This window comes from Caretta caretta, chromosome 6, assembly GCF_965140235.1.
Source record: "Caretta caretta isolate rCarCar2 chromosome 6, rCarCar1.hap1, whole genome shotgun sequence".
Taxonomy (NCBI): domain Eukaryota; kingdom Metazoa; phylum Chordata; order Testudines; family Cheloniidae; genus Caretta; species Caretta caretta.
The window spans coordinates 10,897,905-10,924,981 of NC_134211.1; the positions used below are offsets into that span (position 1 = coordinate 10,897,905).

At 63.7% G+C, this 27,077-nt stretch overlaps 1 protein-coding gene across 1 annotated transcript; it reads left to right on the plus strand.

The window, feature by feature from the left end:
• The first annotated feature begins 571 nt into the window (after window positions 1-571).
• On the plus strand, window positions 572-26,827 carry PLEKHG3 (pleckstrin homology and RhoGEF domain containing G3). Its single transcript, XM_075129210.1, has 19 exons — window positions 572-677; window positions 3,971-4,335; window positions 5,000-5,100; window positions 6,377-6,446; window positions 7,561-7,607; window positions 8,456-8,606; window positions 9,008-9,139; window positions 9,556-9,738; window positions 10,279-10,371; window positions 10,919-11,005; window positions 12,105-12,138; window positions 12,539-12,643; window positions 18,555-18,644; window positions 19,100-19,138; window positions 19,838-19,848; window positions 21,315-21,620; window positions 22,196-22,276; window positions 23,588-24,911; window positions 25,533-26,827. Exons 1-19 carry the CDS (start codon window positions 614-616, stop codon window positions 26,327-26,329), a joined length of 4,080 nt encoding a protein of 1,359 aa, XP_074985311.1. The 5' UTR covers window positions 572-613; the 3' UTR covers window positions 26,330-26,827.
• Window positions 26,828-27,077: the final 250 nt, after the last annotated feature.

Sequence of the window (27,077 nt, forward strand, 5' to 3'; positions counted from 1 at the left end):
ACCCCCCCGGGAAATTAACGTGCTCCCTGTGAGCTGCTCGGACCCTGAGATGGGTCAGAAACAGGCCCCCAACACCCCCCCCACCTTTCCCTCTATCTTGCAAGGTCAGCGGAGCCCTTCCCGCTCCTGGAGGGTCAAATGGGGTCTGGTGCCGCTCTCCCTGAGGCAGGCCCTCCCGGTCCCCTGGTGCCTTTCCCATGTGCTGTGCCCAGGCAGCCAGGTCTGGAATCGCTCCCCACCCCTCTGGGTCCCCTGGCGGCTGCTCTCCGCCCCAGAGCTGGTTACATTTCAGGGCTGTCGGGGGGGAGGAGCTGTAGGGACATGCTTGCTGGGTCCCTTCGTGGCCTGAGCGCAGGTGGGCAAGGCTGGTGGGCTCTGGCTCAGGCCCGGCTCTCGCTGTGCATGGCTGGCGGCCTAGCGGGTGAGTTCCCCGTGGGCGTGGCGCTGACATGCCGCTCCTATGGAGGGGGCGGTGCCCAGAGCGGCTCCAGGTGAGGTCTGACGACAGCAGCCTCCGCGCCCTGCCCCACTCTCTCTCGGGTCGCTCCCCAGGAAGGCAGTGCGAGCTCCCCCCGGCCAGTCCCCTGGCCCATCCCTGCGTGCTGAGACGGGCATGTTCATCTGGGAGGAGAAGATCAGCCTGCCCTTGCTCCCTGTCCTCATCTCCAAGCTCTGGGGTAAGGGGGGGAGGCCGAGGCCACGACTTGGGGCTGAGTCCTGGGGGCGCGGCCCTGGCGGGGGGGTGGGGGAGGTGTGGGGGAGGAGGAGATAGCAGGCACAGCAGTGGGGTGTCGCTGGCTGCTAAAGGGAGCCTGAGTGTTGCAGGCCTGCAGCCACACGCCTGCCCTGCCCAGCAGTGGGGGGTGGGGGGGGTGGAGGGAAGGGAGGGTGTGATCCTGGTTACACATGCTGCAAAGAATGCAGAGCCCTGCTGGGTGGGGGGAGGGAATGGCTAATTGCTGGGGGGTGGGGGCTGAGCAGAGTCCCGCACCCTGGGCCGGAGAGCAGCAGGTCCCCTTCAGCCAGGCTGCAATTTTAGATCGACCCCATGGGGCTCCCTGACCTTCAGGACTTGGTGCTGGACCCCTGTGATAGTGCTGCAGGCCTGGTGCTTTGGTGATGGGCCGGGAGGCGTTTCCGGTGCTGAGCCCCAGTTCTCAGCCGCGTCTAAGCCTTTGGGCTGGTGTGTCTCAGCCTGCCGGCGGCGCTGTCTTCTTCTGGGGCAGCTGGGTAACTTTCCGTCCAGCTGGCTGCGAGGGGATGAGTCAGACGCACGCACACCTGGCGGTCGCCATCTCTGTGTGTCGGTGAGATCGCCTGTGGGGCTGCGTGTGATTGTGTGTGAGACTCTGCGTGCGCCTGTCTGTGTGTCTGACCTGCGTGACTGTGTGTGTGGGAGAGACTGCCGCGGCGTGTGCCTGTGAGGGGCTGTGGGAGAGACGATATCTGTGAGCGCGCCGGTGGGGCTGTGAGGGCGCCCGTGGGCTGTGTGGGACTCTGCATGTGTCTCTGGGAGGGAAAGGCCTTTTTGCAGAGTCAGAAATTGCTGGCATTCTTTGCTGCTGTGCACATGGGAAATGGCTTGTTGTTTTCAGGCCGGCAGCGCTGTTGGGATCTCTTGGCCTGGCCTATGCAGCCCAAACTGAGAAATCTGGCCCAGTGAGGACGGACCTGCCCACCCGTGCAGCTGCCCTCTGCGAAAGGGCCCCTGCTTGCTCCCTGGGTGCTTCCTAGGAGGAGGGGCGGGATGTTGGCATGGTTGTCACTCTGTGGCTGGGCGCAGAAGTCGGCTGGCCATGTGGTTAAGTCCTGGGACTTGGAAGGTCTGCGTCCTGCTCTGGCCCTGACCCCGTTCATGACCTTGGTGTCATTTAGACCAGAGGTTTTACACTGATCTGGGGACCCAAGTTTTCTGGGCACCTGAGGAGTGGTACTGGGGACCCTGCTTTCGAGGGGCGTTGGGTACCCACTGCTCCAGCTGGGAGTCGCGAGGCGCGACAGGGCGGGGCTCTGCATTTCCGACAGTCCAGCCCCAGCTGTGCCCAGATTTCACTAGAACTGCTCAGTGTGAATCTCTGTGCCACATTCCCCATGTGGAAAATGGGGATCACTCCCCCGTGAGCCTATCTGCCTCCCCTGGCAGCCCAGCAGAGCCAGCCCGGCTGAGAGGGATGGTGGATTCCGGTCCTGCTAGTGCACTGTCGGCAGAATTCCCACCCTGTGCACGCCTCTCTGCAGCTGGTGAGGTGCACGGGGGTTGCTCAGGCTGCAGAGGGGTCACCGAGGGCAGATCTGACCTGCAGACCCTTCCTTGGAGGTATTTAAACTACTTGGGCCAGAGGACGTTTTGGTTGCAATTTTCCATGCCCTGAAGCCAGGCAGTGCTGCCCCCTGTGGTCGCAAGCCGGTAGCTGAGCCTTGCTTGGCCAGCCCCATGGCGGGTACTTTCCCAGCTGGAGCTGCCTTCCCCATTGAGAGAGCATTGAGTCCCATGGCTCCGCCATGTGGCATTCAAGCGCTGCCTGTCCATGGCAGTGAGATCTCCTATCTCCCCGTGTCCCACAACAGTAAGGAATAAACCGGCCAGGCCAGGAGCTGGGAGCCATGGTGCCAGGACTGTGGTGTCAGCCCTCTCCTCTAGGGCCTGGCCAGTCTCTCAGGCAGGAAGGGGGCAGTGGATGGTAGCAGGGTCCAGGTGTCCTCATAGACTGCTGCTTTCTAACCTAGAAGGCTCCCTGCCCCTCTCCTGCCGCGCTGCCATGCGCAATGAAAGCGTTCACAAAGTGAGTGTCAAGCTTCTGTCACTGCCATCTCCGTCAGTGAACTGAACAGGGCAGGGCACAGCTCAGAGAGACTCAGGCCCGTCGCTTACACCCGGGGCTACTTCCACCCCTGCCCAACATGGGCTCAGATGCTCAGGAGACTCAGGCAGTGTCGCTGGCTGGGTTGGTCACACCTGGGATAGCTCCCCTCCCCCACAGCGATGGGCTCAGACTCTGTGTTGGGCACCCTGGGGCACGTTTTGGAGGTTTTCTTGACAACCAGAGTAACTGGAGACTGCTTTGATTCTCTTTCAGTGAAAGCAGGGACCCCTGGGAGTGCTGGCAAGGCCGGTCGCACTCCTCCTGGCCAGGGGAACACAGAGCCAGGGGCTCACCCAGGCTATGGTAGGGAGGGAGTGGCCTGGTCCCAGCCTTTGGGGAGGCAGGCGCCCTGTCCATGTCTGCCAGCTGGCATGCGTGTGTAGAACAAAGGGCCTGTGTCCCCAGGCAAATGCATCTGGGCAGTTCCGGCCTCTGGGGTGGGGGCAAAACCCTGCCCCTGCTGACCCAGCCCTTCTCCTTCTGTGAGGGGCAGGGGCCTCGTTCCATGCTAGCCACAGGCCGCCTGGAGGGATTGGGTGCCCGGGACCCTGCCTGTGGGGCTCCTGGAGGTGGTTACCTGCCCCGGGGTTCAGTTGCCATGGTGGCCCCGGGCCAGCACTGAGCTGTCTGATGCACACGATGCATAGCCTGGCACTGTGAGCCCTGCCCCCATCCCCTCTGTGCCCCGTCCTGGCTGCAGCCTGGCAGTGGGGGCCATGAGCGTGACCCACAGGCCATGTCCAGTGGTCACTAGAGCCGGCCCAGGGCCTGTGGTATTGGGCTGCCTGGCAGCTGTGTCTGACAGCCCAGCTGTGGGGAGCATTGGTCAGACGCTGGGCCTCGAGCAGTGCCCTGAGGTGGCCTGGCCCTGGGCTGCTCTGGCACCGTCCGGCCGTGGGGGGCTGGGACCAGGTGGGCATGGGGTCGAAGCATGGCTCTGAGCGCTTGCTCCTGTCCCGGCCATCTGGGTCCAGCCACTCCCCAGCCAAGCTCCCCCCAGCCACTCCTCAGGCTGAGTCTGCAGGTGTGGCGATGGCATGGGGTCTGGAGCAGGAAGGGCTGTGGGGCCCTGCCCTCTCTAACTACGCTGCCTCTCCCCCCACCAGAATCCCCCCGGCTGCCAGCAGTGCCCTGCCCCGGCAGCGATGACAGGATGCCCGTCTGCGCTGCGGCGGGCGGGCACCCCCCGGAGCGCCCAGTGAGCCGGATGCCCATGGAGGGGCAGGACGAGGCCCCCGGCCATGTGCCAGCCCAGGAGGGGGACGCCCTGCGGGTCAACCAGCTGCACAACAGCAACAATAACGCCTCGCCGGGAGGCTGGCTGGGCCGCAAGGGCTCCCGCTCCCTCTCGCCCTTCGGCCCCCGGACCCCTGCTGGCACCAAACGCAAGCTGAGCTACCTGGAGCGCGTCGTGCTGGAGCTCGTGGAGTCGGAGCGCACGTACGTGGAGGACCTGCGCAGCATTGTGATGGTGAGCCAGCCCCCGCCCCCCCACCCCAGCTGGGCAAGAGACACAGGCTGGCCCGCTCTGTGCCTCGCTTCACAGCAGCACTCCCTGCTGCCCCTGTGCGGCGCCGCATGGCTCCCCCCCGACCCCATCGTCCCTGGAGCTAGGGGCGCCTGGGGTCTCTGGCTCCGCTGTGCTGTCAGCCCCACTGGTACCAGCACCTGGGAGGGGCACAGTGCCGTGCCAGGCTGGCTGGGTCCATGCCCCTAAACGCCCCGTGGGGTAGGGTTCAGGGGGCATCTTTCATCCCCATATTGCTGGTCTGGCTTCTCCAGGGAGGGGTCTGCTAGTGGGGTGGGCTCCCAGCATGCACCGGGGCTGGGGGTGAGGGAAATGGGCAGGGGGTGCTGGCAGGGTCGATGGGCTCTGTGGGGATAAAGCTGCCCGCAGGGAAGCTTGTCCCATTGGCTCTGCCCTGGCAGGCTCCAGGGCGGGCTGGGCTGGTGTGGGGAATGGCGCTGCCTGGGGCAGCAGGACGGGGAGGGGGAACCCGAGCCCTGCTCCCACCACCGACTGGAGCCCGCTTGGCCTGGGGGAAGCTCCCCTGGATGGCTCTGACGGGAGGGGAGGGCTGGGGGGCCTCTCTGCTTGCTGGCCCGCGCCGTGGCTCACTGCGGGCGCCTGGCAGGACTACCTGGGGAAGATCATCGACACCGAGGAGCTGCTGCTGCGGCCGGAGCAGGTCAGCGCGCTCTTTGGGAACATCGAGGATCTCTACGAACTCAACAGGTGAGCCAGGCCCAAAACCGCCCACTCCGACCCGACCCCAGTAATCCTGGCCCCCTCCGTCCCTGCCCCCCACCTGCTCCGTCCTGACCCCAGCCCCTCCATCCCGGCCCTACCCTCCAGCCCAGCCCCCTTCATTCCTGCCCCTGCCTGCTGTGGCCTGAGCCTCTCTAACCTCTGACCTGCTCCAGCCTACTTCCCCTGACCCCCGCCTGCTCCGCCCCTGCCGACTCCATTACCACCCCCACCTCTTCCAGCCCCACCCTACCCCCTCTACTCCCCCTCTCCAAAGGGGATGAGGAGTAAATGCCCCAGGACGGCCTTCCCCTTAGAATTGGAGAAGTCGGGGTTAGTGCTCGGCAGAAAGGAACTGTGGCACCTAGGGAGCCTCCCAGGCTCCGTGCCCCGGCTTCTGCCAGTGCCCCTCAATCCCAACCCACAGCCCCTGTTCTCACAGCCCTGGGCTCTTCCCGTCCCCACCCAGCTCTGCCAGTGCCCCTCAATCCCAACCCGCAGCCCCTGTTCTCACAGCCCTGGGCTCTTCTCCCTCCCACCCCCCAGCTCTGCCAGTGCCCCTCAATCGCAACCCACAGCCCTGGGCTCTTCCCCCCCCCCCCCCAGCTCTGCCAGTGCCCCTCACTCCCCCCCCTGCAGATTTCTGACTTGTGAGCCAGGGATCTCGTTGCCAGTCTCCAGAGGTGAGAGGCTGATGCCACGCGCTCCCCGGCCCTAGGACAGCAGTGTCAGAGGGAGCCGCCCTAGGAAGGCAGAGGAGCGGCTCCGGTCCGTATCCCCCCCCATCTCCCTTGGCTTGACACTGAGGCTGTCCCAGCCGAGAGCCCTTGGGCGGGGTGGGGGGGGGGGGTCCTGTCCATTGAGCTCTTTGCGCTCTCTGGTCGGGGCCTGCGTGGCACGACTGTCACACCGGCGGTGTGGCTGAAAGCCAGCCAGGCCAGGGTCCCGGGGAGAGGGGGCAGCCAGTGCGTGCGTCTCCTCTCGTAACACCTGCTTTGTTTTCAAACCCTGCTGGCACTGGAAGGGGCCCTGCCCTGCAGGTGGGTACCACGCCGGGCGCACTGCATGCTCCGCTGCCTGCCCTCTGCTTGGGGGTTTGTGTGCTGGGAGCAGCGGGGGGCATGCCTTGTATGCATGCAGCACATGCCTGGCCCGTGGGTCCCCCGGAGAACACGTGTGCTTGGCAGGCCCGGCCCGTGGGTCACCCGGAGCATGCGTGCTCTTGGCGGGCCCTGCGTGACTGACAGTCTCTCTCTCTGCCCAGCGAGCTGCTGCAGGACCTGGACAGCTGTAACAGCGACCCTGTGGCCGTGGCCAGGTGCTTCGTGGACAGGGTAAGGGGGGCTCTGGAGGTGGCACTCAGTGGTGAGCGGCTGGCGAGATGGCCCATGGCATAGCCTTGCGCCAGGCGAACTGGTGTACTCAGGGCTAGCACCCTAGCATGCGAGCGTCTCCCAGCTCACACGCCTGGTCCAGCACATGGCCCTGATGGATTTCATGGGATGGCCCCCGCTTGGCCAGGGTGGGGATGGGGGAGCTCACGGTGCCAGCCGAGGGAGGGGGAGGAGGACTGGCTGGGGCACTCTGGGGACGCTTGCAGCACTGAGGCACTTTTGCGGGCTGCTGATGCCCGGGCAGGTGGAGTAGTGGGAGGGCAGTGCCCAGTGCAAGCACTTGCTGGCAGCTGTGGCCGGGCACAGGGAGGGGTGCAGCTGGGGTCGCCAACTGTCTAATCGTACAAACCCAAACACCCTTGCCCCTCTCCCTGCCCCACCCCTTCTCTGAGGCCCTGCCCCCACCCCTCCATCCCCCCTCCCTCCATCACTCACTGTCCCCTACCCTCGCTGATTTTCACCAGGCTGGAACAGGAGGTTGGGGTGGGGGTGAGGGGTGCGGCCTCCGGGAGGGTGTTTGGATGCAGGAGGGGGCTCAGGGCTGGGGCAGGAGCTTGGGGTGCGGGAATGGGTGCAGGCTCCAGCCGACGCTTACCTCGGGCAGCTCCCGGGAATCGACTGGCATGTCCCTCCAGCTCCTAGGCTCAAGGGCAGCCAGACGGCTCTGTGTGCTGCCCTTGCTTGCAGGCACCGCCCTGGCAGCTCCCATTGGCTGTGCTTCCCAGCCAATGGGAGCTGCGGAGTCAGCACTTGGGGCAGGGGCAGCGCGTGGAGCCCCTGTGCCGAGGGGCTTCTGGGAGCCGTGTGGAGCCAGGACAGGTAGGGAGCCTGCCTTAGCCCCCCTGCGCCGCCGACCGGACTTTGGCCTATTAAAATCTCCCAGATTGATTTCAGAACCACTGGGACATCAATTCCGATTCCGCCGGGAGGGTTGGCAACCCTAGGTGCGACTCCTGGGGCTAGCGTGTGGGCAGAGTGCTGTGGGAGGGGGGCTCACCCTGTAGACCTCACTCACGGTCTCTCTCTCCCCCCCCCCCCCCCGCCCCCCTTGCAGAGCCAGGATTTCGATATCTACACCCAGTACTGCAACAACTACCCCAAGTGAGTGTGCCTGGGGCGGGCACCCAGCCACTAGCTGGGGCTGTGCCCGGGGCGGGGGATCCCTGCCTGTGGGGAGGTTGCAACCCACGCTGGGGTGGCCTGGCTCTGGCAGCAGATAATGGGATCTTGCCAGTTTTTTGAGGGGGACGAGGTGGGAGTTGAGGTGGAGGCATTGCCAGAGCTGGGAGGGGCCAGTGTCCCCTCCTGCAGCAGCCTCTCCCAGCATCCTGATCGCATCACCGTGGTGTCTGGGTGCTGTGCCAGGCCCTAGGCCCATGTGGGTGGGGCATCTCCCATCGCCATGGTGTCTGGGTGCTGTGCCAGGCCCTAGGTCCATGTGGGTGGGCATCTCCCATCGCCGTGGTGTCTGGGTGCTGTGCCAGGCCCTAGGCCCATGTGGGTGGGCATCTCCCATCGCCGTGGTGTCTGGGTGCTGTGCCAGGCCCTAGGCCCATGTGGGTGGGGCATCTCCCATCGCCGTGGTGTCTGGGTGCTGTGCCAGGCCCTAGGCCCATGTGGGTGGGGCATCTCCCATCGCCGTGGTGTCTGGGTGCTGTGCCAGGCCCCTGCCACGTGTGGGTGGGCATCTCCCATCGCCGTGGTGTCTGGGTGCTGTGCCAGGCCCCTGCCACGTGTGGGTGGGCATTTCCCATCACCGTGGTGTCTGGGTGCTGTGCCAGGCCCCTGCCACGTGTGGGTGGGCATCTCCCATCACCGTGGTGTCTGGGTGCTGTGCCAGGCCCCTGCCACGTGTGGGTGGGCATCTCCCATCACCGTGGTGTCTGGGTGCTGTGCCAGGCCGCTCCCCCACATGAGTCTCCCCTCACCGCAGTGTCTGGTCCCTGCAGCTCGGTGGCGGCTCTGACCGAGTGCATGAGGAACAATCACCAGGCTAAGTTCTTCCGCGAGCGCCAGGAACAGATTGGCCACATGCTGCCCCTGGGCTCCTACCTGCTCAAGCCAGTCCAGAGGATCCTCAAATACCACCTGCTGCTCCAGGTAAACGGGGGGTGCCTTCCGCCCCCCACTGCACGGGCATTGTGGCTGCACCCCACCTGTCACACGGCACCCCTGTTCTACTGTGCGCATCACAGAGATCACCGCCTCTGCACCTCCTCCCTCACCCGCTGCAGGGCGCCCCCTGTCCCCCTCCATCCCCATCGCTGCAGCATCACAGGCCCATCCCCTCTCCAGGGGCACTGCAATCCCCTTCCTTCCTTCCTTCCTTCCTTCCACCCCACGCTGCATCCCCTCCAACCGCAGTGCCTAAAGGTGCCCTGTGAGCAGCCCCACGGCTGTGTCCCCCAGCTCAGCCCTGCCCATGCCCTGGGGAGGGCGAAGGGAGCGGGGCCTCTGGTGGGAGTGGGGCAGCAACCCCTCATGCTGGGTGGTGTCCCCAGGAGATCGCAAAGCACTTTGACCTGGAGGAGGCCGGCTACGAGGTGGTGGAGGAGGCCATCGACACCATGACTTGCGTGGCCTGGTACATCAACGACATGAAGCGCAGACACGAGCATGCCGTGCGGCTGCAGGTGAGCGCCGGTGTGGGTGTGTCCCGCCCCCGGCCGCGTGAAGGCAGCGCCTAGCACCGCGATCCGGGGAACGGCTCCCTCGTACTGGCTGAGAGCCTCGCGTGCTTCCCAAATGTCCTCGTGGGAGGTGGTAGCTAGCCCCTCCCAGTCGCTGCCTCTGACCCGGCCACATCTGGGGACCCTTCGCTCTGGGCCCGGGGTGGGGACGTCTTGGTGCACCCAGGTGATCCTGGCCCCGTGTCCCTGCCCTCACAGAAATGGCCTCCCGGTGCCCTGAAGCTGGGATGTGGCCTGGCTGGGTGCTGTGGTGCCAGGATTGGGGGCAGCGGGGCTGAGACACCCCCTCGCAGATCTGTGGGGTGTGTGGCTGGTTTGACAGAAGCACCACCTGAGGCCGCCTCCCCCAACCTCCCCAGGAGATCCAGTCCCTGCTGCTGCACTGGAAGGGGCCGGATCTGACGACCTTCGGGGAGCTGGTGCTGGAGGGCACCTTCCGGGTGAGCCGGATGCGCAACGAGCGCACCTTCTTCCTCTTCGACCGCACCCTGCTCATCACCAAGAGACGGGGCGACCACTTCGTCTGCAAGAGCCACATCCCGGTAAGCCCCCCGCTCCGTGGCTCCGTGGTTTCCCCCAACCCCCGTGGCTCCGTGGTGCCCTACCCTGTCGGCAGCCGGTCCAGCGAGTTGGATGGCGTGGCCTCCTGCCCGTTCCCTGTACCACCCCTCTGTCCTGGGGCTGGGAGCCTCAGGGGGCTGCTGCTGTGGGGACGGGAGCCTCTGGGGGGAGCTAGTGGTGCCGGCAGCATGGGGAGAGAGCCCTGAGGGGTGGGCAGGGGCGGCCTGGGGTGGGGAACCCCCAGGGGAAAGGGGAGCTGCTGGCAGCACGGGGAGGGGGAGTCCCGGGAGGGGGCTGGCGGTGGGGGGGCTGGCACAGGGAGGGGAGGGGGAGTCCCGGGGGGGGGAACTGGCGGCAGCGGTCCTAGCACGGGGAGGGGACGAGGAGCCCCAGGGAGGCAGGATGGTGGCAGTGGTGTTGGCACGGGGAGGAGAGGGGGAGCCCCAGGGGTACTGGTGTGGCCCAAGCCCAGCCCCTGGGAGGGGAGTCATGCTGGATTGCTGATGCCGCTCTCTCCCCAGTGCTCCTCCTTGATGCTGATCGAGAGCACCAGGGACTCGCTGTGCTTCAGCGTCACCCACTACAAGCACAGCAAGCAGCAGTACAGCATCCAGGTGGGCGCCCTGCGGGGCACGGAGGGGCCGGCTGGGAGCCGGCGGGAGGCGGGCTGGGCGCCCTGCGGGGCACGGAGGGGCCGGCTGGGAGCCGGCGGGAGGCGGGCTGGGCGCCCGGAGGGGCCGGCTGGGAGCCGGCGGGAGGCGGGCTGGGCGCCCGGAGGGGCCGGCTGGGAGCCGGCGGGAGGCGGGCTGGGCGCCCGGAGGGGCCGGCTGGGAGCCGGCGGGAGGCGGGCTGGGCGCCCGGAGGGGCCGGCTGGGAGCCGGCGGGAGGCGGGCTGGGCGCCCGGAGGGGCCGGCTGGGAGCCGGCGGGAGGCGGGCTGGGCGCCCGGAGGGGCCGGCTGGGAGCCGGCGGGAGGCGGGCTGGGCGCCCGGAGGGGCCGGCTGGGAGCCGGCGGGAGGCGGGCTGGGCGCCCGGAGGGGCCGGCTGGGAGCCGGCGGGAGGCGGGCTGGACACGGGGCCAGCCAGTGGTGGTGCAGGGGCTGGGTTCTCCAGGGGTGACGTGTGGTGCCCGGCTCCATGTCATCACATGTCCTTTGCCTCAGGCCAAGAGCGTGGAGGAGAAGCGGGTCTGGACCCACCACATCAAGAGGCTCATCCTGGAGAACCACCACGCCATCATCCCCCAGAAGGTGAAGAGCCCTGGTGCCACCCACCAGCTGCCCCGGCCCAAGCCCCCATGGTCAGAGCCCCCACCCCACCCATTGAGTCGAGTGCTTAGGCCTGGGGCGCATGCAGACAGGGCCTGAAGCCAAGCCACGGCAGCTGGCTTCTGAGGCCGAGGGCATGTGGTCTGGGCTTCGGGTCAGCCCGACTGTGCCAGAGCACAGGGATCAGCAGCTACCTGGTGTGGGAAGGAGGGATGGGGAACGCAGCCCCTCGACATGCTGGCGGCCGTATGTCACAGATCCACAGGTCCGGCACTCTCGCCCAGCTCTGGAACAGTCCCTGGGAGGAGCCCTTCTGCTCATCAGCCCCCAGAGGGTTGCTCACTGGGGTGAGCCCCTGGCTTCACTGCCTCTTGGGGCCAAACCTCGGAGCCTTCAGCACCCCGCTTCACGTCATGAGCTCCCTGCAGCGAGTCTATCTGGATTGGATACCTGGGGAAGACTTGTACCTCCCAAGGGAGCGATGCACCCCCAACTTAATCAGGAGGGACTGTCAGCCAGCGCTGTAACAGCAGGAGGGTTTATGAGATGTCTGGAACACAGCCTAGAAAGTCCTCAGTTAGCATAGAGAAGGGAAAGTTACAGCGGAGTCTATCTGGGTCAGTCCAGAGCCCTCTGACCCCTCCTCAGTCCCAGTACCCCAGCTTCTCCTTCCAGCAGCCCACACTTAACAAGCTCAGTCCTTTGTCCGTGTTCCCAGGCAAACGTTGTCCCCTGGCCCTCCTCCCTAGCCCTTTGTTCCTCAGCTGGTCACACCCGGCTGGCTTCCTGCGGAGAGTGGGCCCTCCATCGTCGGTAGGTGCCGAATGTCCAGGCAATTGGAGTGGCCATTGTCTTCTGGGACTCTCCATGGGAATGGGGGGCCCAGGCCCCGGACAGCCAGGTGTCAGTCTCACCTGGAGCTCTGCACAGAGCGAACAACCTCCCCAGCCACCACCTAGTTAATCATCCAGCAAATAGGGGAAACCGAGGCACACACAGTACTCCTACAAAGCATTATGAAGAATTCCCACCACTGCGCTGCCCTCCCTGTTCGCTAACCAACTGATCTCTGCACCCCTAGGCTAAGGAAGCCATCCTGGAAATGGACTCCTCCCGTAAGTGCTCCCTCCAGCTCTCTGTCTGTCTGCGGGGCAGGGGGTGGGGTGTCTGTCTCTGTTCCTCTCTCTGGGGCAGGTCCCGTGGCTGTGTGCATCTCTCCTGGACTGCTGGGCCAGGCCGGTGCCGCATTGATGACCCTGGCAGGGGCGCTGCAGGGATCAAACTGGGGGCTTTTGGGTCTAACAGCACCAGTCCCTATGCCTCAGCTGTGGGACCTGGCTCTGTGAGCGCACAGGCTGTGGCAGGCTCGCGTGCCAGGCCTGGGCTAAGCTCCTGGGGCCCATCTCGCCCTCCGCTCACTCTGGCATGCTGCAGGGGGCCGGACTCGTTCCCCACCTCCCTGCGCACTCTGGCGCACTGCAGACACGCTCACCCGCACTCCTCTGCCCCTTTCAGACCCCGCTCGCTACAGATACAGCCCGGAGCGGCTGAAGAAAGCGAAGTCGTGCCAGCCCCTGGACGAGGTGCCCCCGCAGGCACGGCAGGGGCGCCGACAGTCGGGTAAGAAGGGAGGGTGTGTCGAGGGAGGGTGCAGCCAGACGGGGCCTTGAGTCAGTGATGGTGAAGGGGCACCGGATTGGCGTGGCACATGGCGCCCCCTGGCACTGGCGAGAGTGATGGCCTGCAAGCCGGGCTGTCTGATGGGATGTACGTCTGGGCTGTGCTCGCACAGTGAGTGGGCAGGTGGCTGACTCGCTCCCTGTTGCTCTGTGGGGGTGAGGGCGGGACTGGATCGTCCGGGTGCAGGGCGAGCGCCGGACAGTTTGGGGCTGAGTCCTCTTCAGCTGGCTCAGGCCGGTGCCCCCATGGGGGCACCAGAGATGTGGGGGTCTTTGTGTCCCAGCCTGCAGCCGGCTCCTGCCCGTCCTTCCCCCTGGGGTCGTTTTCGGGCGAACTGTCAGCGCTGGCTGTGATGGTGGCTGTTGCGTGGCCTTGCCTGGCGGTAGCTGGTCCCTGAGCATCCAGCCCCGGTATCCGTCCAGGATCTGCCCCGTATCCACCCGTCCTTCTCCGGGTCAGATCACGGAGTTGACTGTCCTACTCCGGCCTCAGCATCCTCCTAGCACACAGGCTGCAGGGCCGGTCGGGAAACGCGCTCAGATTGGTCAGCTGTCCCTGCCGGTGTGGCTGGACTCCCGGCCACCTTGGCTGCTGTCGGGCCCAGGGCAGCCCTGCCTCCTCTGCTAGGCAGGGCATAGCAGGCCAGGCTGCCCTTTGGTAGCTTCCCGTGTCTCGGAGGGGCCTGCAGCTCAGCCCTGGACACTTGCCGCTCTCCTGGGGGCAGTGGCCTTCTAGCAGGGCAGGAGAGAGACCTGGGCTGTGAGCGCTGCTGGGCCTATGCCTAGATCTCCTCCCCTTCCTTGTTCCCCGCGTGTGGTGGAGGCGCGGGCATGGCTGTCTAGCTCAGGCCAGACAGAAGTGATGCTGGGGGAGGGGAAGCAACCCCCAGGTACGCTCTCTTCCCCACCTGTCCTGTGAGCCCATGTTCAGGGTGACAGGGGTGTATGTCTGTCAGACCCCTGGCTGAGCTGCAGGGACCAGGGTCACCTTTCCCCATCTGCCTCCAGCCAAGGGTATGTGTCCCTGCATAAGACAGTAGCTGTCCCCTCTACCGCCATTGGCTGGCTTGAATGGAACCCAGGAGTCCTGAACCCCAGCATTCCATGGCTGTCAGCCTGTAGCTGTGAACCGCCCCAGCAAAGCGTCTGTCCTCCCCACCATCTGTGCTGCTCTGGGATTCACACCCATGGGGCTAGGATCGCCTGGACCCTTCTCTTCAGGGACCCCTGCCCAGCAGCAGGTGTGACTGGTTCCCCCAGGGTGCCACCTGGAACTGGGGTACTACTGAGCCCACCTGACCCACCAGCCTGGGCGCCCTTTACACTGTGCTGCTGTAACAAGCTACAGAGCCCTCCAGCCTGCACTCTCACCAGCACCCATACAGGTAGGGCTGCACCCAGGTGCAGTTACATGCAGATGCTGTGATCAGCCCTGCATGGGAAGGCTCCAGCCAAGGAACTTCCCAACTACTCAGGCACGAACCCTGCTCTGGAGTGTAAACCTAAAATTATACCGTCTTACACTGCATAGGGAACTGTACAGCGTAAGCTCATGAAATTCGCCCCTTCCCTCAATGGGGAGAGGAATATACGACAGCTTTCTGCCCCGAGTTACGATTGCCACGCAGTGATTTTAGACAAAGCAAAAACAAGTTTATTAACTAGAAAAGACAGATTTTAAATGATTATAAGGGATAGCAAACAGATCAAAGCAGATTACCTAGCAAATAAACAAAACACACAAACAAACTAAGCTTAATATACTAAAAAGATTGGATATGAATAGCAGATTCTTACCCTAAGAGATGATACAATCAGGCTGCAGATTCTTAAGGCACAAGTTATACTTGCTGACAGTGTGGAATCCGAAGGTCTTTCATACACAGGCTAAAAATCCCTTTAGCCTGGGTCCAGCATTTCTCCCAGTTCAGTCTTTGTTCCTCAGGTGTTTCTAGGAGTTCTCTTGGGTGAGGAGTCAGTGAAGAACCATGATGATGTCACTCCCCTGCCTTAAATAGCTTTTGCATAGGGCGGGAACCCTTTGTTTCAAAGCTTGGTTCCCACGCCAGTCAGTGGAAAATACTGACATCCCAAGATGGAATCCAGCACCAGGTGACCTGGTTACATGTCCCTGTAGTGTCACAGTAGCCAAAACTCGGAGGCTGTCCGTAGCGTCCTCAGGAAGGCGCCCAGGTAGGAGACCAGCTTCTCCTAAGGCCTATTGTTTTCCCTAATGGTCCTTCCCCACCCAGCTTTTCAGAATGAAAGTATCTTTGTCTAGTGGGCGTTCCCCAGTTGTAAACACATTTGAAATACGGATACATAGTCAATATTCCTAACTTCAGATACATGCATACAAATAGGATAATCAAACTCAGTAAATCCTAACCTTTCTAATGACCCCTCACATGACTTATGTTGCATAAAATACATGATGATTATGTCATAATCACGTCATAATAATATCATTGTGAAGAATATGGGGTGCACTGTCACAGCGGGCTGTTCCCAGACTCTGGAGGGTAGAGGGCTGCTGTGGGCTGGGGTCGCTGACTGCACCGGGCAGGTTGTCTTTCCTGGCCCACTGAAGCCGCAGCTCTGGTGCATGCTGCTGAAGTCAGGTGGTGGATGTAGTGCTTGGCACAGACGTGTCGAGCTTGTGGGAGGGGTCCTCGGTCGAATCTCTGCAAACCGTCACTAGTAAATTACATGCAGCCACCTTCAGGCCACAGCGCTGAGATGTAGGAAAGGCCAGAGAGCAGGTTGTCAAGGCAGTCTTAGCTCCACCCCTACAGTCTTTAATGACCTGACAACATGGTTTTTCCTCAGGCCCCCTGCCCTGTTCATTGCACGGGTGGGCTGGTGCTCAAGGAATGAGTTGCTGTTCAGTATTTGCTCCTGGACATTCAGTGTTTGGCCCCAGGCCTGGCTTCCTGCTCACCCCCCATCCCTGCCCCAGACGCCGAATTACTCATTTCCTCCTGGGCGTGTGTATGGGGCTCGTCAGACTGGGAACCAGAGAACTTCCCGGACAGCAGTGAATTGCTCTCTATGACCTGCCAGGTGGGGGGCTGCTATTTATCCCCCTCAGACACATAGGGACTCAGGCACAGAGATTAAGGTCCAAAGTCTCTGTTAATTTGGGTGCCCAAGTTGAGACCCCTGGGTTTGAGTTTATCAGAGCGCATGGCATCAGGTAGCACTGACATGTTCCAAGCCCAGCCCCCAGTGCCTTCAGGTGCAACTCAGCGCCCAGGGCCCCAGTCACAGTCCCAGTAAATGAGGAAGTGGCACGGATCCACAGGTCCAGTGCTCTGGAACGGTCCCTGGGAGGAGCCCTTCAGTGCGTCAGTCCTCTTAAGGTCTCTCACACTCCCTAGGATGAGCCCCTTGGCTTCACCGCCATCTGGGGATGAATCTCAGAGCCTTCAGCACCCCGACTTAGCACCGCAAGCACCCTGCAGCAAGTCCACCTGGATTGGACCCTGGAGGGAGACTTGCCCCTCCAAAGTGACTCTCAGCCAGCACTGTGAAAGCAGAAGGGTTTATTAGATCTCTGGTACACAGGCAAGGACTTTCTACACTAGCAAAGAGAATGGAAAGTTACAGCAGAGTCCATCTCGGTCTGTTCAGATCCCAGAGCTCTCTCTGACCCCTTCTTAGTCCCCTTCCAGCCAAGAAGCTTCTCTCTCCAGCAGCTCCACACTTAACAACCTCTCTGGCTCCTCCTCTGTCCTTTGTCCTTGTTCCCATGAAAACATTGTCCCCTGGCCCTCCTCCTTAGCCCTTTGTTCTCCAGCTGGTCACACCTGGCTGGCTTCCTGCAGAGGGTGGGCCTTCCACAGTCACTAGGTGCCAAAATCCGGGCAATTGTTTCTGGGACTCTCCGTGGCATGGCCCCCAGGCCCAGACAGCCAGGTGTCAGTCACACCTGGATCTCTGCAAAGAGTAACAATCTCCCCCCCCCCCCCCAAGTAGTCAGTCATGTAGCACATAGGAGAAACTGAGAGAGACACTCTATTCATATGATGAAAAAATGCTCACTTTGTCACAGGAACACACAATGAGGGACCACCTGGGAAAACGCTGTTTTGAAGTGTTTTGCCCAGCATTACCCAGGAACTCTGGACAATTCTCTAGGGCAACATTCAGCTGCCCAAGCCAGGAGACCTCTTGTCTCTTCCTGCCATCCCCTGCCTCATTCACCTCACCCCTTCCAGCTTCTGGAACCAATGAGGCAGGGTCCTACAGCCTCCTGCACTGCACCCTTCCCTAGAGCAGGGCCCATCCGGTGCGCTGATGAGGCAAGAAAAGCATAGTATTCTTTGACTGTTGTAATGCATACTTGCACAAGAGACAGGGTTAAGGTGATACAGGCAGCCTTAGATCTGGCATTTCCTAATGTGAGTGTTTGACAATGCAACTTCAATGTTCCTTTAACATAGCTCTTTGCATGTAATTCCTTAGTCTGCACAAAAGCAAACTGAAAAAACCAGCAGCTCCATCCTGCAGCATCATCAAATTGACCCCCAGTGGTCGTCAGCAGGGTTGGAACCTTTAGATTCACCCACAGAACTCTGCTGCTTGAGCTCACAGAGTAACTTGCAGCAGTAGAAGGTTGTCATCCTCTGTGTGAACCAGCATGAAGGAGAGACCCTTTGCCAGTGGGTTTCACAGCTGTTCGCTGGCAGCAGAGGGTGGGATTCAGGACTTCTGGGTTCTGTTCCTGGTGCTGGAGGGCAGATTGCCCGGCTCCCTGAGCGGTGTCCTCTCTTTGCCCCCTCCGTGGTGGCCTTCATTCCCAGTGGTGGGAATTCCCCACCGTGGCGGAACTAGCCTGGTGGACCCCAGACAAACTGAAGCTTAGCCCCACGCACAACCCCTTTACATGCAATCAGACTGCTGCCCGCCTGCCCGGCCAGGAAGGCAAAGTTCAAGGCCCAGAGCCTTGGGCAAACAACGGCGGGTCCAACAGCAAACCATCCCCCACTTCCACCCGCCAGCCAATCGGATTGGCTGGCCAAAGGCTGGCATGGCGCCCTGTCTGTCGTGGGCCAGCAGAGCTCAGAGCTCCCTCGTGTCTCCTGTTCTGCGATTGAACCTGGAACCAGCCACCCTCTGATTGCTGCCTCTGTGCAGTCCTGGGCCCAGCTAGGCCCCATAAAGGCACCACCTCCCTGTGGCTGCCAGGAGAGCAGGCAGGGTCCTGCCCCCGTGGGGTCGCTGGCTCTGGAGCGGTTCCCCCCTTCCCTGCAGAGCCGGAGGGTGAGAAATGGCCCCATTCTGCTTGTCCCCGCACCAGAGCTGCCCGGCCAGGTCTCTCTCCCCTGCTGTGCTGTGGCCAAGTCGCTGCCAAACACCTGGGGGGTGGGGTGGGGGGTCGCTGCTGGGCTGGCTCCCAGGCCCTGCCCCTCTCACTGGGTTATCGCAGATCCAGCCGGCTGTGCACAGCTCCAGCCAGGGCCAGGTTGCTGAAGCCTTGGGGCGCTGGGACTGTGGCCTTGGGTGGGCTGGGCAAGCCCCCATCCGTAGGGCTGCTTTGGGGCTAGCTGTGGGGCAGGAATAGTACGTGGCCAGCTATAGAGCATCCTGGAGGGACACGCTCAGTGCCCTGCATCCAGCGCCACGCCAGATACACAGGTACATAGATACACAGGCTAGCGCAGCCGTAAGTAGGACAGCCGTGTCTCGGGGGGCGGTGGGCAGTGCCAGGCGGCGGGGTGCAGAGTACACAGGTGGCAGGACTAGTGCAGCCATAGGTAGGAGAACCGTGTCTTGGGGGGGGGGTGCAGGATATACAGCCGCTCGGAGAGCTGCATTAGCTCTAACGGCTGCGTCTGTCCTGTCCTCAGAGCCCTTCCACCTCCGACGCCGCAGGGAGAAGCTCCCGGATGGACTGCATGGCAGCGTGGGGTTGGGGCGTGCAGGCCGCAGGAAGTCCGGTGCGAGCTCCGCTCTACAGCCTGGGGCACGGGGCCGGAGCGCGGGCCAGGGGATGGGGGCTGTGGTGCTCTGGGCTTGGTGATTCCTGGCACGTGGTACTCTTGGGACCAATCACAGAGGCGCGGCGAGGGGGCCCGGCGAAGGCATCTCTCCAGCCCCCTGTGGCGGGTGTGAGGGGCCGTCGGGTGGCAGATGGGCTGCCCTGGGGCCCCGCTTTCCAGGAGCGGGAGGCGGTGGCAGAGGAGCCGCGGCGTTGGAGAGGCGCGTTCCCGGTGCGCTGAGGTTGCGCTGGGATTGGGTGGTGCCCATGCCCCGCAGGGTGCGGGGCTGGGCAGAAAGCAGACGCCTCCCTGCTGCGACCCTGGGGGGTCCAGGCCTGCCCCACAGCTGTCGGTCGCATGGCCGGGGGGCAGGGTACAACTGGCAGGCCTCTCACTTGCTGTTTTCCCCACAGAGCCTGCCAAGCAGATTGTCAAGCAGCTGGGTGAGAAAGGTGAGCGAGTCCCTGGGATGCCCCCCCCCCCCACGTGCCCGCTTTGGGCTGGGCAGAGCTCAGAGCCCTCGTTGCTTGGCCGGCTGGCTGGGGCCCAGCAAGCCCGAGCAGACAAACTGCCCCATCTGCCTTTATGTGGTAATTATAATGGAGCCCCTGGCCCCCCTCCCCCAGCCTCTTGTGGCACTGCCAAGCCATTCCTGTGGCACCAGCTAGCTCACCCTGTGCGGTGCCCTGAGGGGACAGGACTCGATGCTCTCACCCCAGCCTGCTGGCCTCCCCCTGGCTGCGGGGGGGTGGGGGTGGGGAATCCCCACCGCTCCCGGGCATTGAGGGGCCTGCAGGTGCCACACTCTGCCCTTGGAGGCTGAGTCTCTACTGGCACAAAGGGCCCAGCGCATTTGGGCAGCCCCAGTCCGGCCCCCCCCAGGCAGCTGCTCTAACCTGCCCTGCTGACATGTCAGCTCCCAACACCACAAGCCGGGTGTTCGGCAGCCCGCCCAGCCTCCCGCCCTCAGCCCCCTGCAGCTCGTGGGCCTCAAGCCCGTGTCTGCGGGGATGGGGAGTTCTGCCAGGGAGGGGCGGCGTCGGGGTGATGCGCCATTCACCTGCTCTCCTCCCGTTGCTGTGGCCCTGGTGCACGGTGACCCCTTTGCTAATCGCCTGTCTTCTCTCTTCCATGCGCTGGGAATGCGGCAGCAGGACTGAAGGTAAGATCATAGAGCCCCAAGGTGAGACAGGACCGCAAGGGTCATCTAGTCTCACCCCTGCCAAGAAGCAGGATTTGTTGTGTCTAAGCCACCCAAGACAGATGGCTCCAGCCTCCTTTTGAAAACCTCCAGTGAAGGAGCTTCCTCGGCCGCCCTAGGCAGGTCTGTTCCATTGTCCTCCTGTTCTTACCGTTAGGAAGCTTTTCCTGAGATTTAATCTAATCTGCTGCGTTGTAGTTTGAACCCATTTCCTTTTGTCCTGCCTCCGTGGCAAGAGAGAACAACTTTTCTCCATCTTGTTTATGACAGCGTTTCAAGTATTTGAAGACCGTTATCACGTCCCCTCTTAATCTCCTCTTTTCCGAACTACCCATACCCAGTTCCTTCAGCCTTTGCTCTTCTGACTTGCATTCCATCCCTTTGGTCATCTTTGTCGCTCGCTTCTGGGTCCTTTCCAGTTCTCTACATCCTTTCTCTACATTGGTGACCAAAATTGGACACACTACTCCAGCTGAGGCCTAACCAGCGCCGAGGAGACCAGTACTGTCACCTCAGGAGACTTGCATGCTCTGCCTCTGTTAATGCAACCTAAACTTGCATTTGCTTTTTTTGCAACAGCATCGCAGTGCTGGCTCATGCTGTGGTTGTGATCCACCACCACTCCCAGATCCTTCTCAGCAGTGCTGCTGCCAGGACAGTTTCCCCCCATTCTGTATCGGTGCATTTGGTTTTTCTTCCCTAAGTGCAGCACCTCACACTTGTCTATGTTGAATTTCATTGTGTTGGCTGTAGCCCAGTTCTCCAATTTATCAAGATCCCTCTGTATTCCAAAGTGTTGGTAACCCCCCCCGTCCAGCTTTGTGTCATCTGCAGACGTGGTCAGTGTGCTCTCTGTCCCTACATCCAGGTCAAAAACTACACCGGACCCGGACTAGAGCCCCGTGGAACCCCACTGGAGACCTCCCTCCAATCTGACATCATTCCGTTCAGAGTCACTCTTTGTCTGCCGTTGTTTAACCAATTTGTATTCACTTCACGGTAGTTCTGCCGAGCCCACATTTCTCCAGCTTTCCTAGTAGAATGTCATGTCAACTGTGTCAAAGATCTGGACGCCGCCCCAGCCTGGGGGCAGTGGGAGGGCGTGGAGGGGCTGAAGGTGCCAGCTGGGTAGCAGTGGGCGTTGGGAGTCTTGCCGTGAGGTTCCTGTGCAGGCTGGGTCTCCTTGAACGCTGTATGTACATCGCACGCATGCAGCCCCCCTTTGCCGGTCGCACGCCCGTTCACACCCATGCGCTTGTGCCCCAGCACGCACGGCCTAGTGGCCCCCAGCTTTTTGCAGACGCATGGAGTTGGGACAGGCTGGTGGGGGGACACCCCACGATTGGCCCTGTCGGGGCCCTGCCAGCAGCTCTGGCGCCCAGGAATGAGGTGGCCCTAAAGGGAGCCCTTGTTTGTCCCCTGAACAGCACGCCGACAGCGCCGGGGCCCTCCTGGAGGCTGGGGCGCCCTTGCAGCCAACTGAGGGCAAGGGGGGTGCGGAGGAGGAGGAGGAGGAAGCAGCCATGGGGAAGGAGGAAGAGCAGGCCCTGGGGCAGGGCTCACTGGAGGAGCTGGCTGTGAGTGACAGCAGCGAGAAGGAAGCCGGGCCGGAGGAGGAGGAGGAGGGCCCAGTGGGCGAGGAGCAGGTAGCGGACTTTGCAAGCTTCCTGCTGGCGGCACTGCACGGCTGGCACTGTCGGGCCAACGCTTTGCTTTTCTCCCGGGGCCACACGGTGAGGTGTCTCTCCAACCCCCTCTTGCATGCTGGCCTGGCGCATGGCTCGGGGCTGCCTGCCCCCCGCTCTCCTCTATCTCCACCTGCCGCCCTGCTTGGGGCAGGCTGATCAGCACCCCTGGCTGGATTGGAGCTTGAGCCCGTCTCTGCTATTAACCCTTCACTGACCTGACGGAGTGGCTGCTGTGACTCCCAGCATGCTTTGCACCCACCCCATCTAACCCCACTCATGGCTGGGTCCCGAAGAGGCTGGCTGGCTGGAGTCTCTCCCGAGGGGAAGCCGGTCCAGTTCCCGTGGAGCGTGAAGGTGACGTGCAGACGATCTGAACAGGGCCAGGTCTCCGCTGGGAGCTCTGACATCGGAACCCGTCTGGGGCTGGCCGGCGGATGTCACTCCACAGCTCTGGTGCCGGAGCCAAGACCTCTAGGCTGGAGGCTGCTGGCGCTTGACCGGGTCGGAACTGGGCTGCTCTGGGGCTCTGAGGTTCTCGTCCCTCGGTGCAGGCACGGTGCCACCAGGGCTGTCTGAGTCGCGGCCCAGCAGTGTAATGTATCCCCTTTGCTGTGTTTCAGGGCAAGGGGACCAAGGGCAGCCAGGAGCCAGGGAGCCCTGAGAACTGCCACAGTGCAGAGACGGCCTTGGCCATCCTGGAGGTGAGTGAGAGACGGCCCCATGGGGATGAATGGGCCACACATCCCATTATCCTTCACCAAGACCGGGGGGTTGGGCATTGAGACCCGAGGTCAGCGGGACCCCATTGGGCTGAGGGCTGCCCAGAACACCCCATCGGCACAGCTAAGGGGGGGTGGGCTGTTAGGCCGGGCACTGCACAGACACAGTCCTAGCCCCAAAGGGAGACGGGCACCTCCCTGCTCTCCTCTCTGTGCTGCTGAGGTCTCCCAGCAGGGCAGTGATGGAGCCAGGATAGACCGCAGGTGTCCTGAGTCTCGGCTCACTGAGTGCCCTACCCACGCTGCCTTCATACCGGCAACCTCCTGACGGATGAGCATTTGCGCTTCACTATAGCACCTTCCACCTGTGAATTTCACAGCCCTCTGCAAGGGCCTGTTCACCCAGCGCCGCCCTGCCAGGTAGTTAAGACTCTTGTAAATTGGGAAACTGAGGCACAATGAGGTGGGATGATGCAGTGAGAGAGAAGCAGCACCAGGACCCAGTCATCTTCTTGTCCTCTGCTCTTACCACTGCTCACAGTGGCTCCCTAAACCTGGGGCTAGAACCCAGGAGTCCTGACTCCCAGCTCTGTGTTTTAACCACCAGACCTTATTCCCCTCCCAGAGCCAGGGATAGAACCCAGGAGTCCTGGCTCCCAGCCCCCTGCTCTAACCGCCAGAGATGGAACCCGACTCCTAGTGCATCTCTTGCCACGAGCCAACATCCTTTTCACTGGCTGATGGGTGGGAGTTGCCAAATCTGTCTCCAGCCAGCCTGCCCCTGCACCTCTGAAGGAAAAGACCCCTTTTTGGCTTCCTTCAATGGGGCATTGAAGGAAATCAAAAATGGTAACTTGATAACCAGTGAAAAGCAATTAACCCCCTTTTCACCCAATGGGAGATCAGCCTGTGGAACTCCATGCCACAAGAAGGTTGGGGGAGGCCCAGGAGCTGAGCAAGATGAGAAAAAAACATGGGAGACTTCTATTGCGAGCAATATGCAGCGTGAGACAGCAGCAACTGCTCTGAACATTGAGGCATGAGATCTATGTGAGGGCCAATTATCCCCAGCTGCTGCTGCAGGGCTCCTACATGTGGCACGGGCCGGGGTCAGAGCTGGGGCACCGGACCGGCAACTCCCCTGTGCCTCAGGATCCGCAGGAATCCCGGGCTGCTTCCCGCCCTGGAGGAGAGGAGCCAGTACCCCAGGGACAATGTGTCAGGCACTGGGTCAGGGTGGGCGGGCTGCTGTTTGGGGAAGTACACGCCTTCACTCTCCATGCTGCCCCGCAGGCTGCCCCGGAGCCCAGTGAGCTGAACAAGGAAGAGCGCCCAGAGGAGCCCCCCGAGGTCACGTGCACCCCCAAGCCAGCCCTGCTGGCCCAGCAGAGGGAGATGGAGCAGGAGCGGAGCCTGGCTATGGCGGAGAACACAGAGGACCTCAAACCCCTCAGCAGCGAGGAGGAAGAGGAGGAGGAAGAGGAGGCCAGGGCGAGGAGCATTCTGCCCCCATCCGTGCTGGACCACGCCAGCCTCATTGCCGAGATGTTCACCAGCAGCTTCTCTCGGCGCAGCAGCCTGGCGCTGGAGGAGGGCCGGCCCGGGGGCTTCCTGACGCCCCGGCTGGTCAGCCGGAGCAGCAGCGTGCTGAGCCTGGAGGGCAGCGAGAAGGGGCAGGGCCGCAGCAGCGCCGCCAACTCCCAGGGCCGCGTCTCGCCGCCGGGCTCCACCCGCAGCGGGGCCGCTTCGCCCGGCCCCGCGGAGCCCGAGCGCACCCCCTGCCACAGGAAAGAGTCCATGCTCTCCCAGCGCGACCGGCTGCTGCTGGACAAGATCAAGAGCTACTACGAGTGCGCGGAGCACCGCGACGCCGGCTTCAGCATCCGGCGCCGGGAGAGCCTCTCCTACATCCCCAAGGGGCTGGTGAGGAACTCGGTCTGCCGCCTCAACAGCCTCCCGCCGCCGGAGCAGCACGCCGACGCCAGGCGGGGAGCGGGCGGCATGGGGAGTGGCGGTCGGACAGCCGCCTGGGTGCTGGCGGGCGTCCCCACCGCCGGGCCCAGGGCCGCGCCCAGCGTCCCCGTCGCCGAGGAGGAGTTCCGCCCGCCCGCCGAGATGATCAAGGTGTGGGAGGGCATGGAGCAGCTGAGCGCCGGCCAGCCCTGCCTGGAGGGAGGCAGCGGGGAGGGCACAGCTGGCGGTGCCGCCGTGTGGCCCCTGGGCAGGAGCCAGGAGAACGGCTTGGACCTGCATGAGCCGCTGCTCATCCCGGAGGACGACGAGCTGAGCGCCATCGCGGAGGAGTCGGCCGGGCCCTCGCCCGAGAGCCGGTCCCCCACGGAGCGGGCGGGGCCCACTAGGCTGGCCAGCCAGCTGCAGAGGCTGGCGCAGGAACTGGGCCACCCCGCCAAGCCGCCCCCCCGGGTCCCACCACTCTCGGAGGCCGAGCTGAGTGAGTGCCTGAAGAACAAGGTGTACCAGCTGGCACGCCAGTACAGCCTGCGCATCAGGAACCGCCAGCCAGCTGGGCACAGGCGGTTTGCCAAGCTGGAGGAGCTGAGGAGCTGCGCAGCACCCCCGCCATGTGACGGGCACCAGGAGGTGAAGAGAAACACAGGTGGGTGCTCCCCAAACCATGGGGCTGGGCAGGAGGGCTGGCACGGGGCAGGGAAGGCTCCCCGGGCGGTGGGGCCAGACAGGAGGGCTGGCACGGGGCAGGGAAGGTTCCCTGGCCCGTGGGGCTGGGCGGGAGGGCTGGCATGGGGCAGGGAAGGCGGGCTGGCATGGGGCAGGGAAGGCTCCCTGGGCCGTGGGGCTGGGCGGGAGGGCTGGCATGGCGGGCTGGCATGGGGCAGGGAAGACTCCCTGGGCCGTGGGGCGGGGTAGGAGGGCTGGCACAGGGCAGGGAAGGCTCTCTGGGCGGTGGGGCAGGGCAGGCTTCCCGGGCAGTGCGGCCAGGCAGGAGGGCTGGCACAGGGCAGGGAAGGCTCTCTGGGCGGTGGGGCAGGGCAGGAGGGCTGGCACGGGGCAGAGAAGGCTCCCTGGGCCGTGGGGCGGGGTAGGAGGGCTGGCACAGGGCAGGGAAGGCTCTCTGGGCGGTGGGGCAGGGCAGGAGGGCTGGCACGGGGCAGAGAAGGCTCCCTGGGCCATGGGGCTGGGTAGGAGAGCTGGCACGGGGCAGGGAAGGCGGGTGCCCCCGGCTCTGGCCCCCTGCTCACCAGCGTGTGTGACCCCCCAGGCCCGCGGAAGCCGGCGCTGTCTCTTGCGGCCTTCGAGCAGGTGGTGCTGCCGGAGTACAGCCCCCGCACGCCGCTCTCAGCCGCCGCCTCCTCGCAGGACAAGTCGCCCAAGCACTTCTCCTTCAGCTCCTCCTGCCCCACCTCGCCCGGCACTGGCGCCTTGCCCGGCCCGTCGTCCTGCAGCCCGCTCAGCCCCATCGTGGCGGAGACGTTCCCCTGGCCCGACGTGCGGGAGCTGCGCTCCAGGTACTCCATCGGCACAGTCTTCCCCAGCCCGCGCCGGGCCCCCCCGGTCAACAGGAGCCGGTCGGCACCAGAGAAGATGGTGGCAGAGCTGCCGGGAGGTGTCCCAGGGCAGGAGGGCTGGCGCGGGCCGGAGCAGAGCCCCGGGAGGGGCTGGCGCACCGAGGAGAGCCCAGACGCCAGCGCCCGGCAACGCCAGAGGAACCAGAGCGCTGGCTCGCTGCACATCACCGCAGAGGCCATGTTGGGCGACCAGCGGATCATCGTCCTGGAGAAGGTGCCGTGCGGCGGGGAGCCGCCCGCCCCCGAGGAGCCGCCCGATGCCGCCAGCTACGTGCAGATCCGCTCGCCCACCTCGCGGGAGAGGATCTCGCTCAAGGCCGTGGCGGAGCGCTGCAAGGCCTACCAGGAGTCGGACGAGTACCGGCGGCGGGAGGAGGGCCCGGCCCCCGAGCCCAGCCGGGCCGCGGGCTGGGAGCAGGCAGCCACCGGCCAGCACGGCCGTGTGAGGAACCTGCGGGAGAAGTTCCAGACCCTGAACTCTGCCAACTGAGCCGGCTCCGCTTGCGGGGGAGCTCGCGGATGCCTGGCCTGCCCGGCTAATGAAGGGGAGGCCGGACTCGTGTACATAGCAAGCGCCTTCCTCTCCTCCCCCCGGCAATCCACCCGTCCCAATGGGACTAAACCCCCAGCACCGGCTGGGCCATGGCCAGAGACCCGCTCTCCTCGGGGGCTCTGCGCTGGAGCGTGCACCTGCAGGTCCGGGCTGGCAGGAGCAGCGGGCTCCAGAGGTCTGCCCGGTGCACACTCCAGCACAGAGGCCTGCCCGACCCTGCCCGCTGTGGGGCTGATCCGTGGCAGCCCTGCAATGCCCTGCAGGCATGAGGGCCGGTGCTGCCGGCCAGTCCTGGAGGAGGAGAGCGAATTGCTCGCTGCCGTGCTGTGTGGAAGGGAGCGTGGTGTCCCCGGGTGCCCCACGCAGGGCGGCTGTATACAGTAGGGTCCTGTTGGCTGGACACACACTTCAGTGCAATAATCACACCTCTCGCCACCTGCCTGCCTCGTCATGTCTCCTGCAGCCTCTGCGCCGCTCTTCGGGGAGGGGGGGCAGGTCCTGTCTCGCTGTGTGTGCAGCACCTGGCGTGCGGGGCCCCTGCGCTCGGCCATAATACAGTCACTGCCCCCATGCGCCATGAGACCTGTTGGGCCACCCAGGCTGTGATCAGTGGGCATGCGGTAGGGTGGGTTCAATGCCACCTCGGGGTGCTGCCAGACATCACTCCAGAGCCACTCCTGTTTGC